General features: G+C 52.8%; 3 protein-coding genes across 5 annotated transcripts; 1 reads left to right on the forward strand and 2 right to left on the reverse strand.

Annotated features, from left to right (window-relative positions):
- Positions 1–83: 83 nt before the first annotated feature.
- si:dkeyp-113d7.1 (uncharacterized protein LOC407709 homolog) lies at positions 84–4,749 on the reverse strand. 2 transcript variants are annotated; one of them, XM_057015118.1, is made up of 4 exons: positions 4,532–4,749; positions 2,519–3,175; positions 1,242–2,366; positions 84–890 (listed from the first exon to the last, which is right to left on the reverse strand). In XM_057015118.1, exons 2-3 carry the CDS (start codon positions 2,993–2,995, stop codon positions 1,248–1,250), a joined length of 1,596 nt encoding a protein of 531 aa, XP_056871098.1. In that variant the 5' UTR covers positions 2,996–3,175; positions 4,532–4,749; the 3' UTR covers positions 84–890; positions 1,242–1,247. The 2 variants fall into 2 exon arrangements, with proteins under 2 accessions (XP_056871098.1, XP_056871097.1); XM_057015117.1 differs by having other exon boundaries at positions 84–2,366; positions 2,519–3,203; positions 4,537–4,747.
- Positions 4,750–5,455: 706 nt separating this feature from the next.
- Positions 5,456–11,860, reverse strand: si:dkeyp-113d7.10 (uncharacterized). 2 transcript variants are annotated; one of them, XM_057015129.1, is made up of 6 exons: positions 11,306–11,860; positions 8,173–8,460; positions 7,785–8,096; positions 7,592–7,710; positions 7,084–7,363; positions 5,456–7,010 (listed from the first exon to the last, which is right to left on the reverse strand). In XM_057015129.1, the coding sequence occupies exons 1-5, from the start codon at positions 11,715–11,717 to the stop codon at positions 7,097–7,099; spliced, it is 1,398 nt and encodes a 465-aa protein (XP_056871109.1). In that variant the 5' UTR covers positions 11,718–11,860; the 3' UTR covers positions 5,456–7,010; positions 7,084–7,096. The 2 variants fall into 2 exon arrangements, with proteins under 2 accessions (XP_056871109.1, XP_056871108.1); XM_057015128.1 differs by having other exon boundaries at positions 7,481–7,710.
- Positions 11,861–12,982: 1,122 nt separating this feature from the next.
- prf1.3 (perforin 1.3) lies at positions 12,983–18,690 on the forward strand. Its single transcript, XM_057015515.1, is given in 11 exon segments — positions 12,983–13,005; positions 14,312–14,466; positions 15,378–15,392; positions 15,654–15,913; positions 16,037–16,078; positions 16,515–16,607; positions 16,678–16,814; positions 16,950–17,448; positions 17,520–17,615; positions 17,617–17,891; positions 18,311–18,690. Coding segments are annotated over 11 exon segments (1,884 nt in total). The 3' UTR covers positions 18,600–18,690.
- The last annotated feature ends 559 nt before the right edge of the window (positions 18,691–19,249 follow it).

The following is a 19,249-nucleotide window of genomic DNA, read 5'->3' on the forward strand; positions in this document are numbered from 1 at the left end:
AGCGGGCGTCGCTGTCGCGCGCCATCAATAATCCCAGCACATTTCAGTGGGTTCCCATGACAACCAGTGAAACAATGCCGCCGGAAGTTTCTTAATGTTTATTGTTCCAGTACAAGATGCTGCATCATTTGTGAAGAGCTCAATAATCAACAGGTTTGTACACAGTGAGCGATCGGCACGGTTACATTTGGTCCTGTCAGAACCCACCAAAAGTCCAGTTCAGGTGACATCATCACGGAATGATCTGAAGGTCATCGGCTGATCCGACCCGTCAGCCGACACTGTTCACTACAAAATAAAAGCAGCTGGCAGGAAGTGCTTGTTTGGCAGGGCAGAACCGGGCCCGGTACAGACGGCGCGGCGCTTTTATTCTGAAAAACGCCGTCCTGGCGTTCCACCGGGCCGGTTCTGATTGTATAAAAAAGTAAAAAGAATAAGTTAAAAGACCTGAATTCTGTTTGTTTATGGAGATAAAATGAGTTTTCCCTCATTTTGACTGGGTTTTTTTAAACAAATACTTTAACGTAAAAACTTTTGTTTTTCCAAACAAACTTTGATTCACGACTTTTTCTCTCATTCAGAAAACTGAGGGGCCCAGAGGGCGTTCTGGAGCGCCTGACCCACGGGTCTGGGGCGCCTGACCCACGGGTCTGGGGCGCCTGACCCACGGGTCTGGGGCGCCTGACCCACGGGTCTGGGACGCCAGTCTTTATTTTATTGGTCTGCAGAGGCACAGCGAGGGAGGTTAGCCGCCACTTTGACCCTGATCAAAGCCCAACTCCTGTCCCGGCGCCAGGAGACGAGCGGAACGACGGAGTCGTCCAGAACAGCTGATCTGAGACGGTTCCTGTAATCTGGATCCTGGTTCTGTTGCTTCTCCTGGTCCGTGACTGAAACAGGAAGTCCTCCAGTATTTGTGCTTATGTACCGAGAAGTACTCAAAGTAGTAACTGAGACTTTGTCTTCACCCAACACACACACACACACTATCATACTCACACACACACTCTCTCTCACACACACACACACACACACTATCATACTCACACACACACACACACTCACTCTCACATACACACACACTCACTCTCACATACACACACACACACACTCACTCTCACACACACACACACTTGCATAATTCACCCTCCCACAGTCTGAATGCAAAAGAGCACAAAAGTATGAAAGTACGAAAAGGTTCCAAGGGGAAACGTGGGTACAAGGTTAGAAAAGAGTAATACTTTGTTCTAGCTGCTGTCGCTGCCGACCGTGCTGCCGCCGCTGCTCGCCGTGTCGCCGCCGCTGCTCGCCGTGTCGCCGCCGCTGCTCGCCGTGTCGCCGCGCTCGCGTTTGTGGATCTGCTCGTGTGCTTTGAGGTGGCCCGACTGGCTGAAAGTCTTGGCGCAGTGCGGGCAGGCGTACGGGCGCTCGCCCGTGTGGATCTGCTGGTGGGCCTTGAGGTGGCCGAGGCGGCCGAAGCTCTTGCCGCACTGCGTGCAGCCGAAGGGCCGCTCGCCCGTGTGGATCTTCTCGTGCGTCTTTAGGACACCTGAGTTGCTGAAAGTCTTCCCACACTGAGAACAGGTGAAGGGCTTCTCCCCCGTGTGGATCTGCACGTGGTTCCGGTAGCTGGTCTCCTTGGAGAAGCTCTTGCCGCAGTGCGGGCAGCAGAACGGCCGCTCGCCCGTGTGGCTCAGCTGATGCGCCTTCAGCTCCTTCGACTGGCAGAAGCTCTTCCCACAGGTGGTGCAGATGAACGGCCGCTCACCTGTGTGCAGCCTCTGGTGGGAGCGCAGGTCGTCGGCCTTGGTGAAGCCTTTGGGGCAGTGTGCGCACACGTACGGCTTCTGGCCCGTGTGGATCAGCTGGTGGCGTTTGAGGTTGCCGGCCTGGCCGAAGCTCTTGCCGCACTGGGAACAGGTGTACGGCCGCTCACCTGTGTGGATCCGCTGGTGGGTTTTCAGATTTCCCAGGGTGCTGAAGTTCTTGCCGCACTGCGTGCAGGAGAACGGCTTCTCGCCGTGCATGTTGCGGGGTTTCCTCACCGTCGGGTTCTGGTTCTTTGACCCGCCTCTACCCGCCCCGTGAGTGGCGGCGCCGCTCGACACCTCCGCCGCCGTCTTCCTCTCCCCGGCCGGCTGCAGCTCGTACAACGTCCCGCCTCCGAACTCCGGATCCGGCTTCCCGAGGCCGTCCATGGGCAGCGGGTCGGGGCGCAGCTTGTTGAGCTCGGTGCGGAGCTCGGCCATGTGGATGGACTCCAGCGCGTTGTGCTGCGACACCGCCGCCATGGCGCCGCTCTCCGTGTAGTAGCACTGCAGGTCCACGTGGTGGTCCGACTTGATGTAGTCCAGCGTGTCCGTCACCTGCGCAACAAAAACACACACGTGAAGGCGGAGTCAGGACGCGCACGTAGCGTCGATGCCGCTGTCACACATTAGCAACGTTAGCGGTGTCACGCGTGCTACCGCCACGCTACCGCCACGCTAACGTCACGCTAACTCCTGTGGCCGGTCACCTGTGAGATGTAGTCGAACACAGAGATGGGCTCATAGTGAGACTTGTAGTCCAGGTCCGACACGTCGCTCTGATTGAAGTGGCCCGGGTGGTTGTTGCCGTGGTGACCATGATGCTCCGATTTGATGTAGTCGAGGCCGCTGATCTCCATCTTGATCTGGTCCTGGCCCAGCTCAGCAGTGGACAGAGACTGGATCTCTGACAGGTCCACAGTCCGGATGGGCTCCAGCTCGCTGTCCTCCGGTTCGCTCTTCACGCACGGCAACATCACCAGCGGCTCGGCGATCTCCGCCGCCAGCGAGCTGAGCGTTGGCGTGGGGCAATCAGAGGAGAGGAGCGCCAGCGTGGGCGTCGTGGCTGCAGAGGGGGCGTGTCCAGGGACACAATCCACGTGTAGAGAGGGGTCCATAAGGTGGGGAGGGGACCCACAATCAGGGGGCAGGCCAAGGCTCAAACACTCAGTCTCCAAGTCTGTCATGGTGAGGGGGCGGAGCTAATCCTCTCACCAGTCCAGGTCAGCGCCTCGAGTATCGTTAAGGTGGGAAGAGTCCAGCTCTGTCCTGTCCCCCCTCCTTAAGCCTCCGACCAGTCCCGAGGGCCGTGACCCTGAGTGATGGGGCAGCCGGTGGGGGCGGTGGCGGTCGATGGCGTGCTGGTGCTGCAACCCACAGCAGACTGGGAGGAGCCTGGAGACACACGACAGCATCAGTCAGGTGAGTGTGTGTGTGTGTGTGTGTGTGGGGGGGGGGGGCAACGGGGCACCTTCTGGCCCACAGCTGGAACGAACCAGTTTGACCAGTCAGTCAATCTGTTTCTCCCTTTTAACATTTTATGAAACATTTTGGGACAAAACATACAAGTGTTGCAGTTTCCTCCGAGACTCTTTGGGACACGTTCAGGGGTCCAGGGCCCCACATCTGGGTCGGGGGTCGCTGCCCAGCTAAACTGCCTGGACCGGGTCGAGACCCTGGGCCAAAACTTGACTCAGGCTTCACTAGTGACCAATGGGAGCCGCGCACAGTTATCTGTTGTCATTACACGTACACGCGCCCCGGCATAAAAACCCGTTAGCGTGCAGCGCAGCCGCGCAAACACACTAAAGGTTCGACGGTGTGGCGCAAGTTCCGGACGATTCTGCGGAGGTGACGGGCGGCACCACCGAGGTGACCGGGCGGCACCACCGAGGTGACCGGGCGGCACCACCGCTGTGAGCGGGCGGCACCACCGAGGTGACCGGGCGGCACCACCGAGGTGACCGGGCGGCACCACCGCTGTGAGCGGGCGGCACCACCGAGGTGACCGGGCGGCACCACCGCTGCGACCGGGCGGCACCACCGCTGCGACCGGGCGGCACCACCGAGGTGAGCGGGCGGCACCACCGCTGCGAGCGGGCGGCACCACCGCTGTGAGCGGGCGGCACCACCGCTGCGACCGGGCGGCACCACCGGGCTGCGGCTCCGCTTCCAGGCGCCACGCAGCCTCCGACCAGCCTGGCGGACTGGAGCTGATGTGCCCCCGAGGACGTCTGCGTGCGCTTCACGGCAGCACCGCATCCTCCGGTCTGCGTGACGGGATTCGAACCCGCGTTCTTCAAACCCCCGGGGCGAAAAACGGCCGTGACAGCGCGGGAAAAGGTGTCTTCGTTGCCGCTGCTCTGCCATACAAAGACAGGGCAAAATGCCATCATAGTTAGCTCGCGCAGTTAGCCAGTGGCCATCTTGTTTACCGCACGAAGCTAAGCTAACCAAGCTAAGCAGGCTAACTGCTGCTAGCACGGGGGGAGAAAGTGAGAGTGGAGCGGGGAGGGGGGGCAGCGCTGGCTTCACCTCCTCCGCCGTCTTCGACACTTTTCTGCCTTTATTGCGCGGAGCGTCACACAAAAGACGCGGAGCGGCTCCGTGCGGGAGCGGCGTCCGCCGGCCGTGTCCCGGCGGAGCTCTGTCACCAGGCTGCAGCCGCTCCGAACGAGCCGCGAACCGAGCAGAAACGGAGCGACACCGGCGGGCAGAGCTACGTTACCTGCGGCTGCGTGCGTGTCCACCTCCGCTCTGCCCGTCACTTGTAGCTAAACTCCGCCGGACCCGCCACGTCCACCTCGGCAGAACAACCCGCCGCCTCGCCTCCTCTCCTCCCCTCTATCACTAACTCCTTCCTCTCCTCCTTTCCTCCCTCCTTCCTGTCTCGGATTCTCTCCCTCTCCGTCCTTCCCGCGTACTCACCGTACGCTCGTGCACGCTCAGGTAACTACGGCAACGGCAGTAACGTTGACGGGCACGCGCACCAGCAGTTATTTTGGCTGCACGAGTGTGAAGCTCGCGCTCCTTTACTTCCGAACTTTTTTATAACGTCGGCGCCACTTTGGACCGACAGGCAGCACGCGCTGGCCGAACTACGTCACTGGAGCCAAAACAGCACTTCTCTGACGTCACCCCAGGTCAATTAACAACCGTGAGCGACCTTGTGTGGTGGCCCAAGGTCACACCTCTGGTGGGTAGTTGATGGGTAGTTATTGATGCTAGTGGGTAGTTGATGATGCTGATGGGTAGTTGATGATGCCGGCGGGTAGTTGTGTGTAGTTATTGATGGTGGTAGGTAGTTAGGGATGCTGGTGGGTAGTTGGTTATGCTGGCGGGTAGTTGATGATGCCGGCGGGTAGTTGATGGGTAGTTGGTGATGCTGGCGGGTAGTTGATGATGCTGATGGGTAGTTGATGATGCCGACGGGTAGTTGTGTGTAGTTATTGATGGTGGTAGGTAGTTAGGGATGCTGGTGGGTAGTTAATGATAGTGGTGGGTAGTTGGTGATGCTGGTGGGTAGTTAGTACTTTGCAATTGAACCAAATCCCATGATTTTATTAGAATGAGGACAGGCTAGCTGGACTGTACACGCTAATAAAACCAGACCATCAGGATCAGTGGGCGACACGGACGAACTCGGATTCAGATTTGAACACTTTTAATGTAACATTTCTCACTGAGCAGAGTTGGAAAAATCCGAGCATCGACTTTGTCACTTCGGAAAGCTAATGAAATCAACATTATATACACACACACGCACACACACACACACACCAAACCACCAATCGGATGGTTACTTGAGGAACTGGAGACTTTACACGACTAGTGAGGGTTTAACAGAAGGATCTCCACTTGACCTCCCACACTGGACCAAAGTTCACAAAGTTGGAGAAAAACATTTGAAAAAATCAAAATCATGAAAAAAAATAATTGAAATAAAGACAGAAAACCTTGAAAAGAAATGATGTCATAGTTGTAAATGAATCCACATTAAAGTTAACCGTAGGTCAAGTCTGCGTCACCTGTTAAACCAGCAGTTTCCATTTGTTAAGAGTTAAAACTGCGACAGATTTGAGTAGGTAGACTAGTCACACGTCTTAACGGAATCATTCACATTCAACATGGAAGACGACGACACCAGAAACGTCCTCATTCTGGACAAATCAACACTCAACTCTTTCGTCGGGATCTCGTTTGGCTCGTCCGGACTTCCGTCTTGTTCGCGTTTAAAAACAAACCTGAGAAACTTTGTGCGTTCGTAGTTCAGATAAATCAAACGGCGTGACGCCATGAGGTAACCGTGTTCGTGTTGGATCGGCAGACAAAGCGTCGCGCCGGCGCTCCGGAGCGCCACGACGAGTGGATCGATGCGTGGTGCTGTGTTTGGAGAAGGTGGCTCCCAAAACAAACAAGGAAAAGATCCAGTTTTCCTTAAAACCCAGGAAGGAAATGAGTTCAGAGGAACGAGCAGTTGTGAAAATAAATAAAAGGTAAAAACACTCGTCTCTGCGTCTCTCTTCCAACGTGGGATCAAGATCCGGTTCATTATTTATCGCTTATCCTCCCGAGGACAGGAACCATCCTTAGGTTCCCCTTTGGGCCCTTTTAGGACCGAGTTTGGGACAAAAAATGGAAAAATGTTTTTTAAAACTCAATTTGAGATTATCAACCGATCCGTATTATTTCCTGACGGCTTCCGTCCGGAGCCGGTTTATCCGCCTGTTTTCTCTCTTTCACTTTTAAGACATTTTTGTCTGTTTTACCAGCGTAAACGTCCTAATATTCGTTAATCTACGACAGATTACCGCGCTTTAATTCAACTGTGCGCTCATGGTTCTGAAAAAAGGACCAAAAAGAAAGAAAAGGTACAAAAACACTTTCCGTTCTATCATCTCCCGTCACTTTTTCCCCCAAAAAGTACAAAATACAATTTTAAAAGAATTAAAAAAAACACAGATTTACATTCAAAAAGTCAAAAACAGATTTTCCCCCCAAACAAAAAGTCTTAAAAGTCTAAAACACACGAAGATTCACCTGAAGATCTTTAAAAGAAGCGAGGACAACAAGAGGACACTGGAGCGCTTCCTCTCCTCCGTCTCCTTCCAGGTCAAACGAGTGAATTCCAGTTTAGTCCCTCATGATTCCGGCATCAGCGCCTCCCGTCTCCTCCTCACGGGTCCGTGATCACGGTCGGTCCTGAAACCACCCACAGACGACTCATTTCAGTAAGGAAAAATCAACGTCGACTTCCTGTTGCGGCCCGCCGCACCTTTGGGAGAGGGTCATGGATTCTGGTTCTGGTCCGGCCTGATCCTGCACGTCCAGCCTCGCTGGGCTCGAGAGGCTTCCGAGCCGGGTCCAGTTGCGGCTTTGCAGGCGGTTCTTTTCCCACACGGGAAGTAGCGCAGCGCCGAGGGTGGGCGGGCGTGCGGCGGCGAGGAGCCCGACGCTTCGGCGGCGTGCGTCTGCCGGTGCGCCTTGAGAAGAGACTTCCGACTGAACCGCTGGCCACAGTCGCCACACTCGGACCAAACCCGCCGTCTCCTCTTCTACGTAAACACAAACAGGAAATGAGCTGAGACAACACAAACCGGAGCCGGACCTGGTGAGGAGGGGGAGGGGCTAATGAACGAGGCAGGTGCAGTTCTGGGTTCAGCCTTCCTCACCTTCCTCCCTTTAAGATGCCCCTCCCCCTCCTCCTCCTCCTCCTCCTCTTCCTCCTCCACTCTGGGGGACGATGGCCCCACCTCGTCTTGGCAACCGTTGTTGTCGCTCACCGGAGCGACCTGGTTTTCCCTGGCGACAGCGGCCTGGTCGTCATCCTCCATCAGCTGAGACGGGAGCGTCAGGAGACGGTGGAGCATGGAGGCCGACGAGCGGCGCCCAGACGATCCAGCTGTGAAGATGAGAGTGATGCGTTCAGGGTCACGGTGTCAGTGTGGGAAACCGTCGTCTGGCAGCGATTCTCACCTCCTTCATCGCTGGCTGGGGCCCCCGTTCTCCTCCGAGTCTCTGTGGCACCATCATCAGGAGAAAACACCTCCATGTCCTCCAAGGGGGTCCAGCGTGGGTCCTGCTGTGGGGAGCTGGGGGCGGGCTCCAGGGTCATGGGGGGGGCCGAGAGGGGCTGCACCCGCTGGTGACCCCCTTCATCCAGACCCCGCTCACCACTTCCTCTTGCATCCTGGTCTCTGATGTCTTTGCACCACTTCTGACCGAAGACTTTGTCCAGAACCGGAGTCCAGTCCTGAGACATTGAGAGGACAGGGAGGCGCTCCGGGTCTGGGTGGGGGGTTAACCAGGGGACACATTTCAGAAGGGGATTTGAACTAATCTGATGAGAGACAGAGACACTCACCTTCTCTCCCCACTTCTTCTTTGGTGCTGGTGACCTCGGGGGGGTCCACCCGGGCATCTTCAGAGCCGCTGGGCGACACCGAATCATTCTCCGACCCCCTCCTCCAGCCGCCACCGCCTCCTCTACCTCCTCTGCTGGGGGTCTTGCCGAGTCGCTCCTCCAGGACCTGCTGCTCCGTCTCCATCTTGGTGATCTCCAGCAGGAGGTCATCAAACGAGGCTTCGACGATCTTCGTCAGCTCGCGTACGGCGAAGGAGAGGACGTGTTCCATGACCGCCCGCAGCTGGTCTGCAGGAGAGGACGGCCGTCGTGAGACTGGGATCGGCAGAAACCCCCGACAGACCCATCTTCAACCTTAAATCTGCTTACTAAAGAAACAGGTTGTGACCAGGAGGTGGAGCCACATCATCTAACCTCCTCCTTGACCTCTTTTCTCTGCGTCCATGTTTTCCTGTCCTGTTTTCTACTCAGATGATTAGCTAGAGCAAAGCCAAGCAAAGCTAACACCTGCAACTTATTAGCACTGTCATAGATAAATCTGCAGGAAGTTAATGTCCCTTCACAATAAACCCCCGTTTGGGCCACCAGCAGCTCTCACGCCAACAGGCTGTGACATTAAATCCACTTCAAAGGTTCAGCCCACGATCTGCCATCCAGTGTGTGTGTGTGTGTGTGTGTGTGTGTGTTTTAGCAGCAGCTGGCTAATGGTGTGTGACAGCCCTGCTTTTATTAGCTTTTAGCTGTTAGCATCCAGTAGGAGTGAGAAGTATCGATGCTGCCTCAGCTTCATCCCGGACGCTTCGCTTTGCAGCCTGACGTCAGCACAGGTCAGGCTCTGATTGGCCGTCACAACTGTGATGATGATGCTCCAGCACCAGGACCAGGACCAGGACCAGGACCAGGACCAGGACCAGGACCAGCACCAGGACCAGGACCAGCACCAGCCCAATAAAGCCGAGACGGACAAAGAGCAGAACCGTGCTGCAGGATGTTCCGCTGGTGATTCCTGGTTGATGTGAACTTTCGTGATGTCACTCCTGTGGGTGGAGCCAAAGTCCCCGTCGTGGCCCCCAGAGTTGCTCCTCTTCTCTGTGTGCCCCCCCCCCACTCCCGCAGGAACCACGAGGCCGTAAATCTTCTTTTATGATGGACATGCTTGTGCAGAGCGTTGCCATTATTTTTAACCTCTGTGGCAATTTTGGTTCTACGCGGCTCTGCGTGATCTCCAGAACCGGTTCTGCAGCTTCACAGCAGATGTGACAGCTGCCCACTTTTATACCACTAATGCACGACGCACACACGGAGCAGCACACACGGAGCAGCACACACAGAGCAGCACACACAGAGCAGCACACACGGAGCAGCACGCCGAGGCTGGACACACGCCTGCTGTGTTCGGTTGTGCTGTTTTCTTTGGTTTTGTTCTGTTTGTTCTGCTATGTTTGTTGTGTTGTGTATTCTGCTGTTTTCTGTTTTGTGTTCTGCTATGTTTGTTGTGTTCTGCTGTGTTCTGCAATGTTGTGTTGTGTTCTGTTGTGTTCGGCTGTGTTCTGTTGTGTTTTGTTCTGCTGTGCAATGTTCTGTTGTGTTCAGCTGTGTTCTGCTATGTTGTGTTGTGTTCTGCTGTGTTCTGCTATGTTGTGTTTTGTTCTGCTGCGTTCTGTTGTGTTCTGCTATGTTGTGTTGTGTTGTATTCTGCTGTGTTCTGTTGTGTTCTGCTATGTTGTGTGTGTTCTGCTGCGTTCTGTGTGTTCTGCTGCGTTCTGTTGTGTTCTGCTATGTTGTGTTGTGTTCTGCTGTGTTCTGTTTGTTCTGCTATGTTGTGTTGTGTTCTGCTGTATTCTGCTGCGTTCTGTTGTGTTTTGTTCTGCTGTGCAATGTTTTCTGTTGTGTTCGGCTGTGTTCTGCTATGTTGTGTTGTGTTCTGCTGTGTTCTGCTATGTTGTGTTGTGTTCTGCTGTGTTCTGCTATGTTGTGTTGTGTTCTGCTGTGTTCTGTTGTGTTCTGCTATGTGTTCTGCTGCGTTCTGCTGTGTTCTGTTGTGTTCTGCTATGTTGTGTTGTGTTCTGCTGTGTTCTGTTCTGTTGTGTTCTGCTGTGTTCTGCTGCGTTCTGTTGTGTTCTGCTATGTTGTGTTGTGTTGTGTTGTATTCTGCTGCGTTCTGCTGTGTTCGGCTGTGCTGTGTTCTGTGTGTTGTGTTCGGCTGTGTTCTGCTATGTTGTGTTGTGTTCTGTTGTGTTGTGCTGTGTTGTGTTGTGTTGTGCTGTGTTCTGCTGCGTTCTGTTGTGCTGTGTTGTGTTGTATTCTGCTGCGTTCTGTTGTGTTTTGTTCTGCTGTGCAATGTTCTGTTGTGTTCTGCTGTGTTCTGCTGCGTTCTGTTGTGTTCTGTTGTGTTCGGCTGTGTTCTGCTGTGTTCTGTTGTGTTCTGTTATGTTGTGTTCTGCTGTATTCTGCTGCGTTCTGTTGTGTTCTGCTGCGTTCTGTTGTGTTCTGCTATGTTGTGTTGTGTTGTATTCTGCTGCGTTCTGCTGTGTTCTGCTATGTTGTGTTGTGTTCTGCTGCGTTCTGTTGTGTTCTGCTGCGTTCTGCTATGTTGTGTGGTGTTCTGCTGTGTTCTGTTGTGTTCTGCTATGTTGTGTTCGGCTGTGTTCTGCTATGTTGTGTTGTGTTCTGCTGTGTTCTGCTATGTTGTGTGTTGTGTTCTGCTGCGTTCTGTTGTGTTCTGCTATGTTGTGTTGTGTTGTATTCTGCTGCGTTCTGCTGTGTTCTGTTGTGTGTCTGCTATGTTGTTTTGTTTTCTGCTGCGTTCTGTTGTGTTCTGCTGCGTTCTGTTGTGTTCTGCTATGTTGTGTTGTGTTCTGCTATGTTGTGTTCTGCTGTGTTCTGCTGCGTTCTGTTGTGTCTGCTATGTTGTGTTGTGTTGTGTTGTATTCTGCTGCGTTCTGCTGTGTTCGGCTGTGCTGTGTTCTGTTGTGTTGTGTTCGGCTGTGTTCTGCTATGTTGTGTTGTGTTCTGCTGTGTTCTGTTGTGTTGTGCTGTGTTGTGTTGTGCTGTATTCTGCTGCGTTCTGTTGTGTTTTGTTCTGCTGTGCAATGTTCTGTTGTGTTCTGCTGCGTTCTGTTGTGTAACGTACCCACGATGCGCCCTCTCTGCTGAAGGCGGCGTGTGTCGGTGGGTACCCGGGCCTGGCCGCCCTGTCCTCCGGGGGCGTGCTGCTGCGGTGGCTGGAGCCTGTGCTCCAGGTTAGCCAGCTCATCTCCAGCCTTCCTGCCCGACGCCGACCCCCCTCCCTCCGTGGGGCGGCCGCCGGCTCTGCTGCGGTTCTCCCCCGCCTGCAGCTGGTGCCTGAGTCGGCGGTTTTCTTGCTCTTTTACGGCCGTTTCCAGCAGCAGCGTGTTCAGGCTGGATCCCACCGTCTTGCTGATTTCCTGGACGGCGAGCTGAACGACCTGCTCCAGCACGGACTCCAGCTGGCCCTGAAAAAACGAGATGTACACGGCCCCGTTCATCGTGTCGCCGCTCCCGGCTGGAGGGCCCTCTCTCATGCTTCTGTGTCCGAGCCGCAGCCCACCCCCGTCGCCCTGTCTCCAAGACGGAAAGCTTCCAAACTCAGCCCGGATGGCTGCGCTGCTCCGGCGCTTGTTTTGTTCTCCTGCTCCGGCTGCGGCGGCGGCTGACTCCGCCCACTGCTGACTCCGCCCACTGCTGACCGTGCGGCTCGGTCGGCCGAAAAACCCCGAGGAAAAGCGCAGCGACTTTTCTCGCCTCGTGTTGGCTCGTGCCAGCGCTCGCGCTTCCCTGCCGCCAAACGCAGGCAATTTGGTCAAAAATCGCCGATACATAAAATCTATCCATCCATCCATCCATCCATCCATCCATCCATCCATCCATCCATCATCCATCCACCCACCTATCTATCTATCTATCTATCTATCTATCTATCTATCTATCTATCTATCTATCTATCTATCTATCTATCTATCTATCTATCTATCTATGTATCTGAGACACGCCCCCTAAACGACATTGCGCGTGTATTCTGGCTGTTACGGTAACGGGGCTGCGGCTCGACCCAGTTTTGGCAGATGTGGGCGGGGTCTGCATTCCTGCCTTACTTGTGCGCCACGCCCCTTCCCCTCCCGCGGTTTCAGCTCCATCTGTGGCCGCCCGAGAGGAGCCGCGAGGCGGCCATGTCGGCCGAGGGAGCCGCTGCTGGAGCCGAGCGCGTGCAGGCCCCTGCTGTGCCGCAAACACGTGAATGCGGTGTTGTTACGTCATTGGAACGGGCAGGGAAGTGGTTTCTTTATTTCCTGATTGATAGTTGTCACGCAACAGCAGACAGTCACACTTTCACAGTCCTTATGGAAGATAAGTTTAGTTAAAAAGTCTTTGTCAAAGACAAATGAACGTCTTTAAACCCAACATTTGTGGACGTGAAGGTCTTCTTGTCTTCAAACGTGGGACAGGATTGTGTTGTTGATGGTGTCAGAAATGGGCCTCGAAACAAGCAGTTGGTTCTCTTCACAGAGCAAAAACTGAAGGAGAGAAGGTGTTTACAGATGTTTGATCCTTCAAACACTCGTGTTAGCGTGGAATACGTGTCAAATGGCTTCATGCTTCAAGGAATGACGCAACGCCTGTATTTACTACACCTGAGGCGGTTTTACGGTTAAACACACAAAGTCAAACAACAGGAGACTTTTGTAGAGACAGAAGCTGAAAATCCAAACGCCTCAATGAATAAAAGAACTCTGGGAAGAAAGGAAACGGGGACAACGGCCACCAGAAGGGAGCAGATGGAGCGGCCAACATGCGGATGTTAACCCGACACAGGTGAGAATCACAGGAAACAGGAAATGAAACGGCTTTAGTCTGTGTCACAGGTAACATCCAGCTCGCCTTAGCTCAGATATGATCCAACCTCCTCATGATGGTTGTTCTTTGTCTTCCTCTCACGCTCTCATAATTCTGGTTTCCTGAGCCTAATAAAGCTACAGAGGGCGGAGCCACGGCTCCAGCAGCGCTCCGATTGGTCCGTCTGGGTGCGTTCCTACAGCAGAGGGGCCCACGGGGGTTTACGAGGCCCCAACGGCTCTTAAAATCCAGCCAGAGTCCTATAGAAGCTCCTAAAGATAGTTTAGTGGCAGCAGCCTGGAATCCTGGAGACACAACAACAAAACCGTAAAAACACAAATGAAAGTATAGAAAAACGTAAAAACGGTGAACAAGAGGAAATCCTGATAAACGTGTTTGTCACACGTGCTCAACGGAACACGAGATCTTTGGTTTGAAGAACACGTGCAGACTGGAACTGACACCTCAGGACGATCAGAACAGTTCTGCTGTAAACATTTCCCATCAGCCCCTTCGGATCATCTGCACTCTTTTATTCCAAAAAACAACCTCTGTTTTACAAAGACTTCACAAATTATTGATGACATCATCAGTTTTAAAAAAGGAAGTGTGAAGGAAGTCCTCTTATTTCTTCATCTTCTTTTCGTTTACACTTAAGTTTACACTTAGCTTGAGGAGCGCAGCGTCGCTTGTTTATTGCGGATCCCTCAGCCTCTGATTGGATCTCTGTAGAACATGTTGTGGTTTTACACCATAGATTTTTATCTCTACATTCACAAAGTCCAGCTGAGGAGCGTCTCAGTCTGTGAAAGATTCTAAAGGCTGCTAGCAGATGCTAAAAGCTACTAACAGTTGGAAAGGGCTGCTAACGGATGGTAAAGGATGCTAGCATCTGCTAGCAGTGTCTAACTGTCTCACTCTGCCACCTCATTAGCTCGTTGCTCTTCAGATGCTAGGAGCTAGAGACACATTTGGAGAACAAACTTTTGCAGCTGTATTTTAACGAGCGCCAACAACTGGTCCCACTGACGATGGTCTTCATTCCCTTTACGGCCTCTTCACATCTGTCCTCGATTGTCTTCCATACTGCGAAGCTTCATGGTCTGATTCTTTCTGTCTGTGTGGAGAAGGAAGTGATGAAGAACAGATGAGGAGATTTCCTGCTGATTTTCATTAATAAAAAGACAAAAAATGCCAAACAGCTGCGGAGAAAACTTGGTTTCCCATCATGCACTGATAATTCGAGCCTCAACCGTCATAAACATGAGACACGAGATCCTTCCAGGATCAACACAACAGAGCTGAGTGGGACAGGTCCAGGACTCCTCAGGTCCAGGACTCCCAGGTCCAGGACTCCTCAGGTCCAGGAGTCCCAGGTCCAGGACTCCTCAGGTCCAGGACTCCTCAGGTCCAGGAGTCCTCAGGTCCAGGACTCCTCAGGTCCAGGAGTCCATTATTTTATTTTTTTATATAATTATATGAAATATGAATTTGTGGGGCAACAATATTTAAATGTTGTGAGTCTGAGTCTGTTTTCCGTGGTCACAAACTTGTGAAAATAATGCGACACATCTGTTGCAAATTTTCTGCTGAGTTTATGTTTTTAAAGACAGTTTTGCACACACACACATTCACACACACACACACATTCACACACACACATTCACACACACACACACACACAGAGTTACTAGTATTTTTTTCTGTTGTTAATTTCTACCTTTTTGGATTAACACATTTATTTTTTTTTAATATTGTTAAATTTGCTTTTGTTAAGTGTCAACATTTATCATTTACTTACATTTTAATATAATGTATTTATATATGAGGAAGAGCAGGAGGAGAAGAAGGAGGAGGAGGGGGAGGAAGAGGAGGGGAGGAGAGGAAGGAGGAGGGGAGGAGGGGGGAGGGGAGGAAAGAGGGGGAGGAAGAGAAGGAGGAGGAGTAGAATGAGGAGGAGGAGAAGGGGGGAGGAGGGGAGGAGGAAGGAGAGGAGAAGGGGGAGGAGGAGGAGGAGAAGGGGGGAGGAGGGGGAGGAAGAGAAGGAGGGGGAGTAGAAGAAGGAGAGAGGAGGGGAGGAGGAGGAGGAGGAGGAGAGGAGGAGGAGGAAGAGAGGAGGGGGGAGAAGATCAGGAGGGGAGGAGAAGGAGGAGGAAGAGAGGAGGGGGGGAGGAGCAGGAGGAGGAGGAGGAAGAGAGGAGGGGGGAGGAGGAGGAAGATCAGGGGGAGGAGTAGAAGGAGGAAGAGAGGAGGGGAGGAGGAGGAGCAGGAGGAGGAGGTGTGATCTCACTCTGGAAATGTTGCTTTTAGTCTTTTTCTCTTTCGATGCATTTTTCATTTCTGACCTTCAGCTCTTCATCATCAAGGTCAGTAAACTCTTGATTTTCTTCTTCTTAAAATAATTGTGATTTTATATAGATGTATATAATATATATGTTTTTCAATAATATTAACATTAGCCTTAACAACAATAATAACCATCATAGTGATGATTATTCATTAATACATTAAAACTGGATTTTCCTAAAAAGTCGATGGACTTTAAACTGGTTTCACCTCAGAACCGTTTGTCAATTTATGATCACCAAAGACGATCCAAATGCAGAACTTTTGATGTTTTGGGTCAGATCTGCCCCCCAGACTCCAGGAGTTCTACGATGACCCCCCTCCTCTCCCTCCTCCTCCCGGGGCCTCGCTGGCCTGCCAGACCAGCTCCTTCACTGAGTGTCAGAATGCTCCGTTTGTACCGGGTCACAATCTGGTTGGCGAAGGCTTCGATGTGGTCACAATGAAAACCAGCGGGGCTAGTGTGGTGGACGTCAAGACCTTCATGGTCGGTGGAGTCCAGGGGAACTGCACCGTGTGCCACAACAGCCTCCTGAACCAGGTCCAGTGATCAGACCTCTGATGGCATTTGGGTTTCGCTCGTGTCACCAGAAGAAATAGAGCAGCATTTGTAGTTATTTTAACGTTAAATTATCCTTCATCTTACTCATTTCACCTCAAACAGGCCCAGAAGCTCCCGGTGTCGGTTCTGGACTGGAGGGTCAAGGTCAGTATAAAAAAAGAGAAACCTCCGAATCCCTTCAAAGCTAGCGCACAGAACATTAGCGAAGTCAGCGACTATTGCTCAACTGACACGTCAGGAAGTGACACGTTGGTGAGGGTGTCCAACCACCGGCGGCTGCTGCTCGCTGCCGCCACCTCTGTTCTCAAATGAAGGTCGAGACCGTCACATATGAGGACGGATTTCCTGTTCTCCTGTTCTCCTGATCTCCTGATCTCCTGATCTCCTGATCTCCTGATCTCCATCACCTCACACTGACACTCAGAGCAGGAAGTCAGAACCACACAAGAGACAGGTGACCACAGCCCCAGTGGATCTGCAGATCCACCAAGGGAGGTCACACGAGTGAAACATGGTAGACGGATCCAGATGATGTGATCATGTTGAAGCACTGCATTACCCAGCATGCCTCCTGCTCTAGGTAAACTGCCAGCGCAGCCTGAGCAGTAAGATCTTCGAGTCCAGCCAGGCCCTCATGAAGAAAACCAGTTCATCGCTGGGAGTCAGCTGGAAGGTGAGGCGAGAGTAGGAGGTGATGTTCTCATGTTCCGGAGCAGTTCTCACCAGTTCTACCTGCGCCTCAGGTGGGGCTCGGCATCCGTGGACTGGGTGGGTTTTCAGTGGGAGGGTCACACTCCAAAACCTCAGCGTTCGCCAGGTCCCACAGCAGGCAGGACAAGTTCTCCTTCACCAGCCATGAGCTGAAGTGTCGATACTACACGTGAGTCTATGCACGTCTGGAGCAGAACCAAGGTTCTGAACACTGGTACCAGAATTCTGGGTTTGTGAGCGGACTGGGTTAGAACGGGTCCGCGGGGGCCTGGTGGTGGATTTCAGTCTGCTTTTGTAATTCCAGCTTTCGTCTTCACGCTCGGCCTCCTCTGAGTAAAGAGTTTGAGGTGTCCCTGAAGAACCTGCCCTCCACATATGACCACAAGAACACCTCAGCCTTCAGACAGTTCATCTCTGTCTATGGAACCCACTTCATCCGCAGAGTCCACCTGGGGGGTCGGGTGAACTCCATGACTGCCATACGCACCTGCCAGGCCTCCATTAGTAAGATGTCTGTCCATACGGTCAGCAACTGTCTGTCTGTGGAGGCAGAGGCAACCATTAAGGGGGTGACTGTCAGTGCTGCGACCAAGTTCTGCAAGTCCAAGAGCAAAAGTCTGAAGACCGGAGCAACATTCAGCCAGGCCTTCTCTGACAGAACCACCGACGTTCTGGGAGGAGACGATAGCGTTGGAGACATCCTCTTCCAACCGAATGGGGCTGCGGCTTTTAAGAAGTGGCTCACCTCTCTGAAGAAGGTCCCGGGTCTGGTGTCCTACCAGCTCAGCCCCCTGCACCTGCTGGTGAAGAACTGTCGAATCTGGACCCATCGTGACTTGTTCGGAGAGAGAAATGACCTTCTTTCTCCCTGCAGGTGCCAGACAACCCCGTTCTCAAGGAGAGTCTCCGGAGCGCCATCAGAGATTACATTACCAAAAGTGCTAAACCGCTAAGCTGCCCGTCCGGGTGTCAGGACCGGGAGCCAGAACCGGAACTGCGCCTGTCGCTGCAAGGGGCACCGCATGGTCAACTCCGACTGCTGCCCCGCCGAATACGGCGTGGCCCGGATGAACGTGACGGTGTCCGAGCTGCGGGGCTCTGTGGGGGACTATTTCAGCAAGACCGACGGCTACGTGAAGGTGTTCTACCGTCAGGGAGCTGCTGCAACGCCCATCATCTGGAACAACAACTTTCCCGCCTGGAACTACCTGATACGCTTTGAATCCGTCAACCTGCGCCACAGGAAGTAAGTAAACGTGACCTCGGCTAGCACTGAGCTAACACGCCTTTACTAAAGACGATTCCATGCTCGCGAGCTAACAATTAATGGCCAATTAATGGCCAATTAAGACCAATTAATGGCCAAAAGTCATTGATCCAGCCGTGGTAACACGTGTGGGTCCTGTCTCCACGCGTCAGACGAGCTAAAGAGCAGCAAGCGGACATCCGACCGCTTCAGTTTTGCTAATATTATAATATATAACACTCGCCTGACATTTCAGTTGTGCGTCATGATGAAACAGGAAACACACCCTGCACTGATGAACACAACCGTCACCTGTGTCACCTGTGTCACCCGTGTCACCTGTGTCACCTGTGTCACCCGTGTCACCTGTGTCACCTGTGTCACCTGTGTCACCTGCTGTCTGTCTGTCTCCCTCACAGTCCAGTCAGGTTTGAGGTTTGGGACCGAGACAGCGGCTGGGATGACGACTTGCTGGGACGCGTCAGCCTCGTCCCGACATCAGGGAGCATCAGCAGGTCCTTTAGGCTGAAGCACGGCTCCCTGCTCGTGCGCGTGTCTGCAGTGTGCGCTCCCAGCCTGCAGGGGTCGCTGTGCGAGCAGTACGCTGCCTCACCCACCTACCAGGAGGTCATGACACACACGCGAGAGGAGCAGGAGGGCGCAGGGTCGCAGCCCCGGCTCCAGGTGCGCCACTCTCTAGTCATGTGATTGTGTTCAACATATAAGAGCTCATCTGCTGATTTGTGTGGAAGCTTTTCCAGTAACCTGAAAGTATAAAGTTACAACTGTCAAAATAAAAGAGTCCGTGTATTTCTCTGATTACAGCAGATTATCTGACAGAAGCTTAAACACTCCGGATTTTTTTTCTTTCTAACGTTTTGGAAAAACCAGTTTGGTTCTCTGGTCACGTGCGTCTTCACCGAGGGACAAACCGGATCTCACCCCCCTGCGCAGTCACGTGATATCCAGGTTGCGTTTGTCGCCTCCTGCAGGAAACAGGAAGTGGTGGAATTTAGTGATATCACCACAAGATGGCGCGCGCATGGTTCACGAGCTGAGTGAATCCAAGTAGTGCCACAAAGTGCGTTAGTGGAATCCCTCACAGATTACTGCAGTACTACTGTAGTACTACTGTAGTACTACTGTAGTACTACTGCAGTACTACTGTAGTACTACTGCAGTAGTACTGCACAACAGTAGTACTGCAGTACTGCAGTAATACTACTGTAGTACTACAACACTGTACCACAGTAGTACTACTGTAATACTACAGTAGTACTGCAGTAATACTACTGTAGTACTACAACACTGTACCACAGTAGTACTACTGTAATACTACAGTAGTACTAAAGAGAACT

Source organism: Takifugu flavidus, chromosome 18 (genome assembly GCF_003711565.1).
Source record: "Takifugu flavidus isolate HTHZ2018 chromosome 18, ASM371156v2, whole genome shotgun sequence".
In the NCBI taxonomy this organism is placed as follows: Eukaryota; Metazoa; Chordata; class Actinopteri; order Tetraodontiformes; family Tetraodontidae; genus Takifugu; species Takifugu flavidus.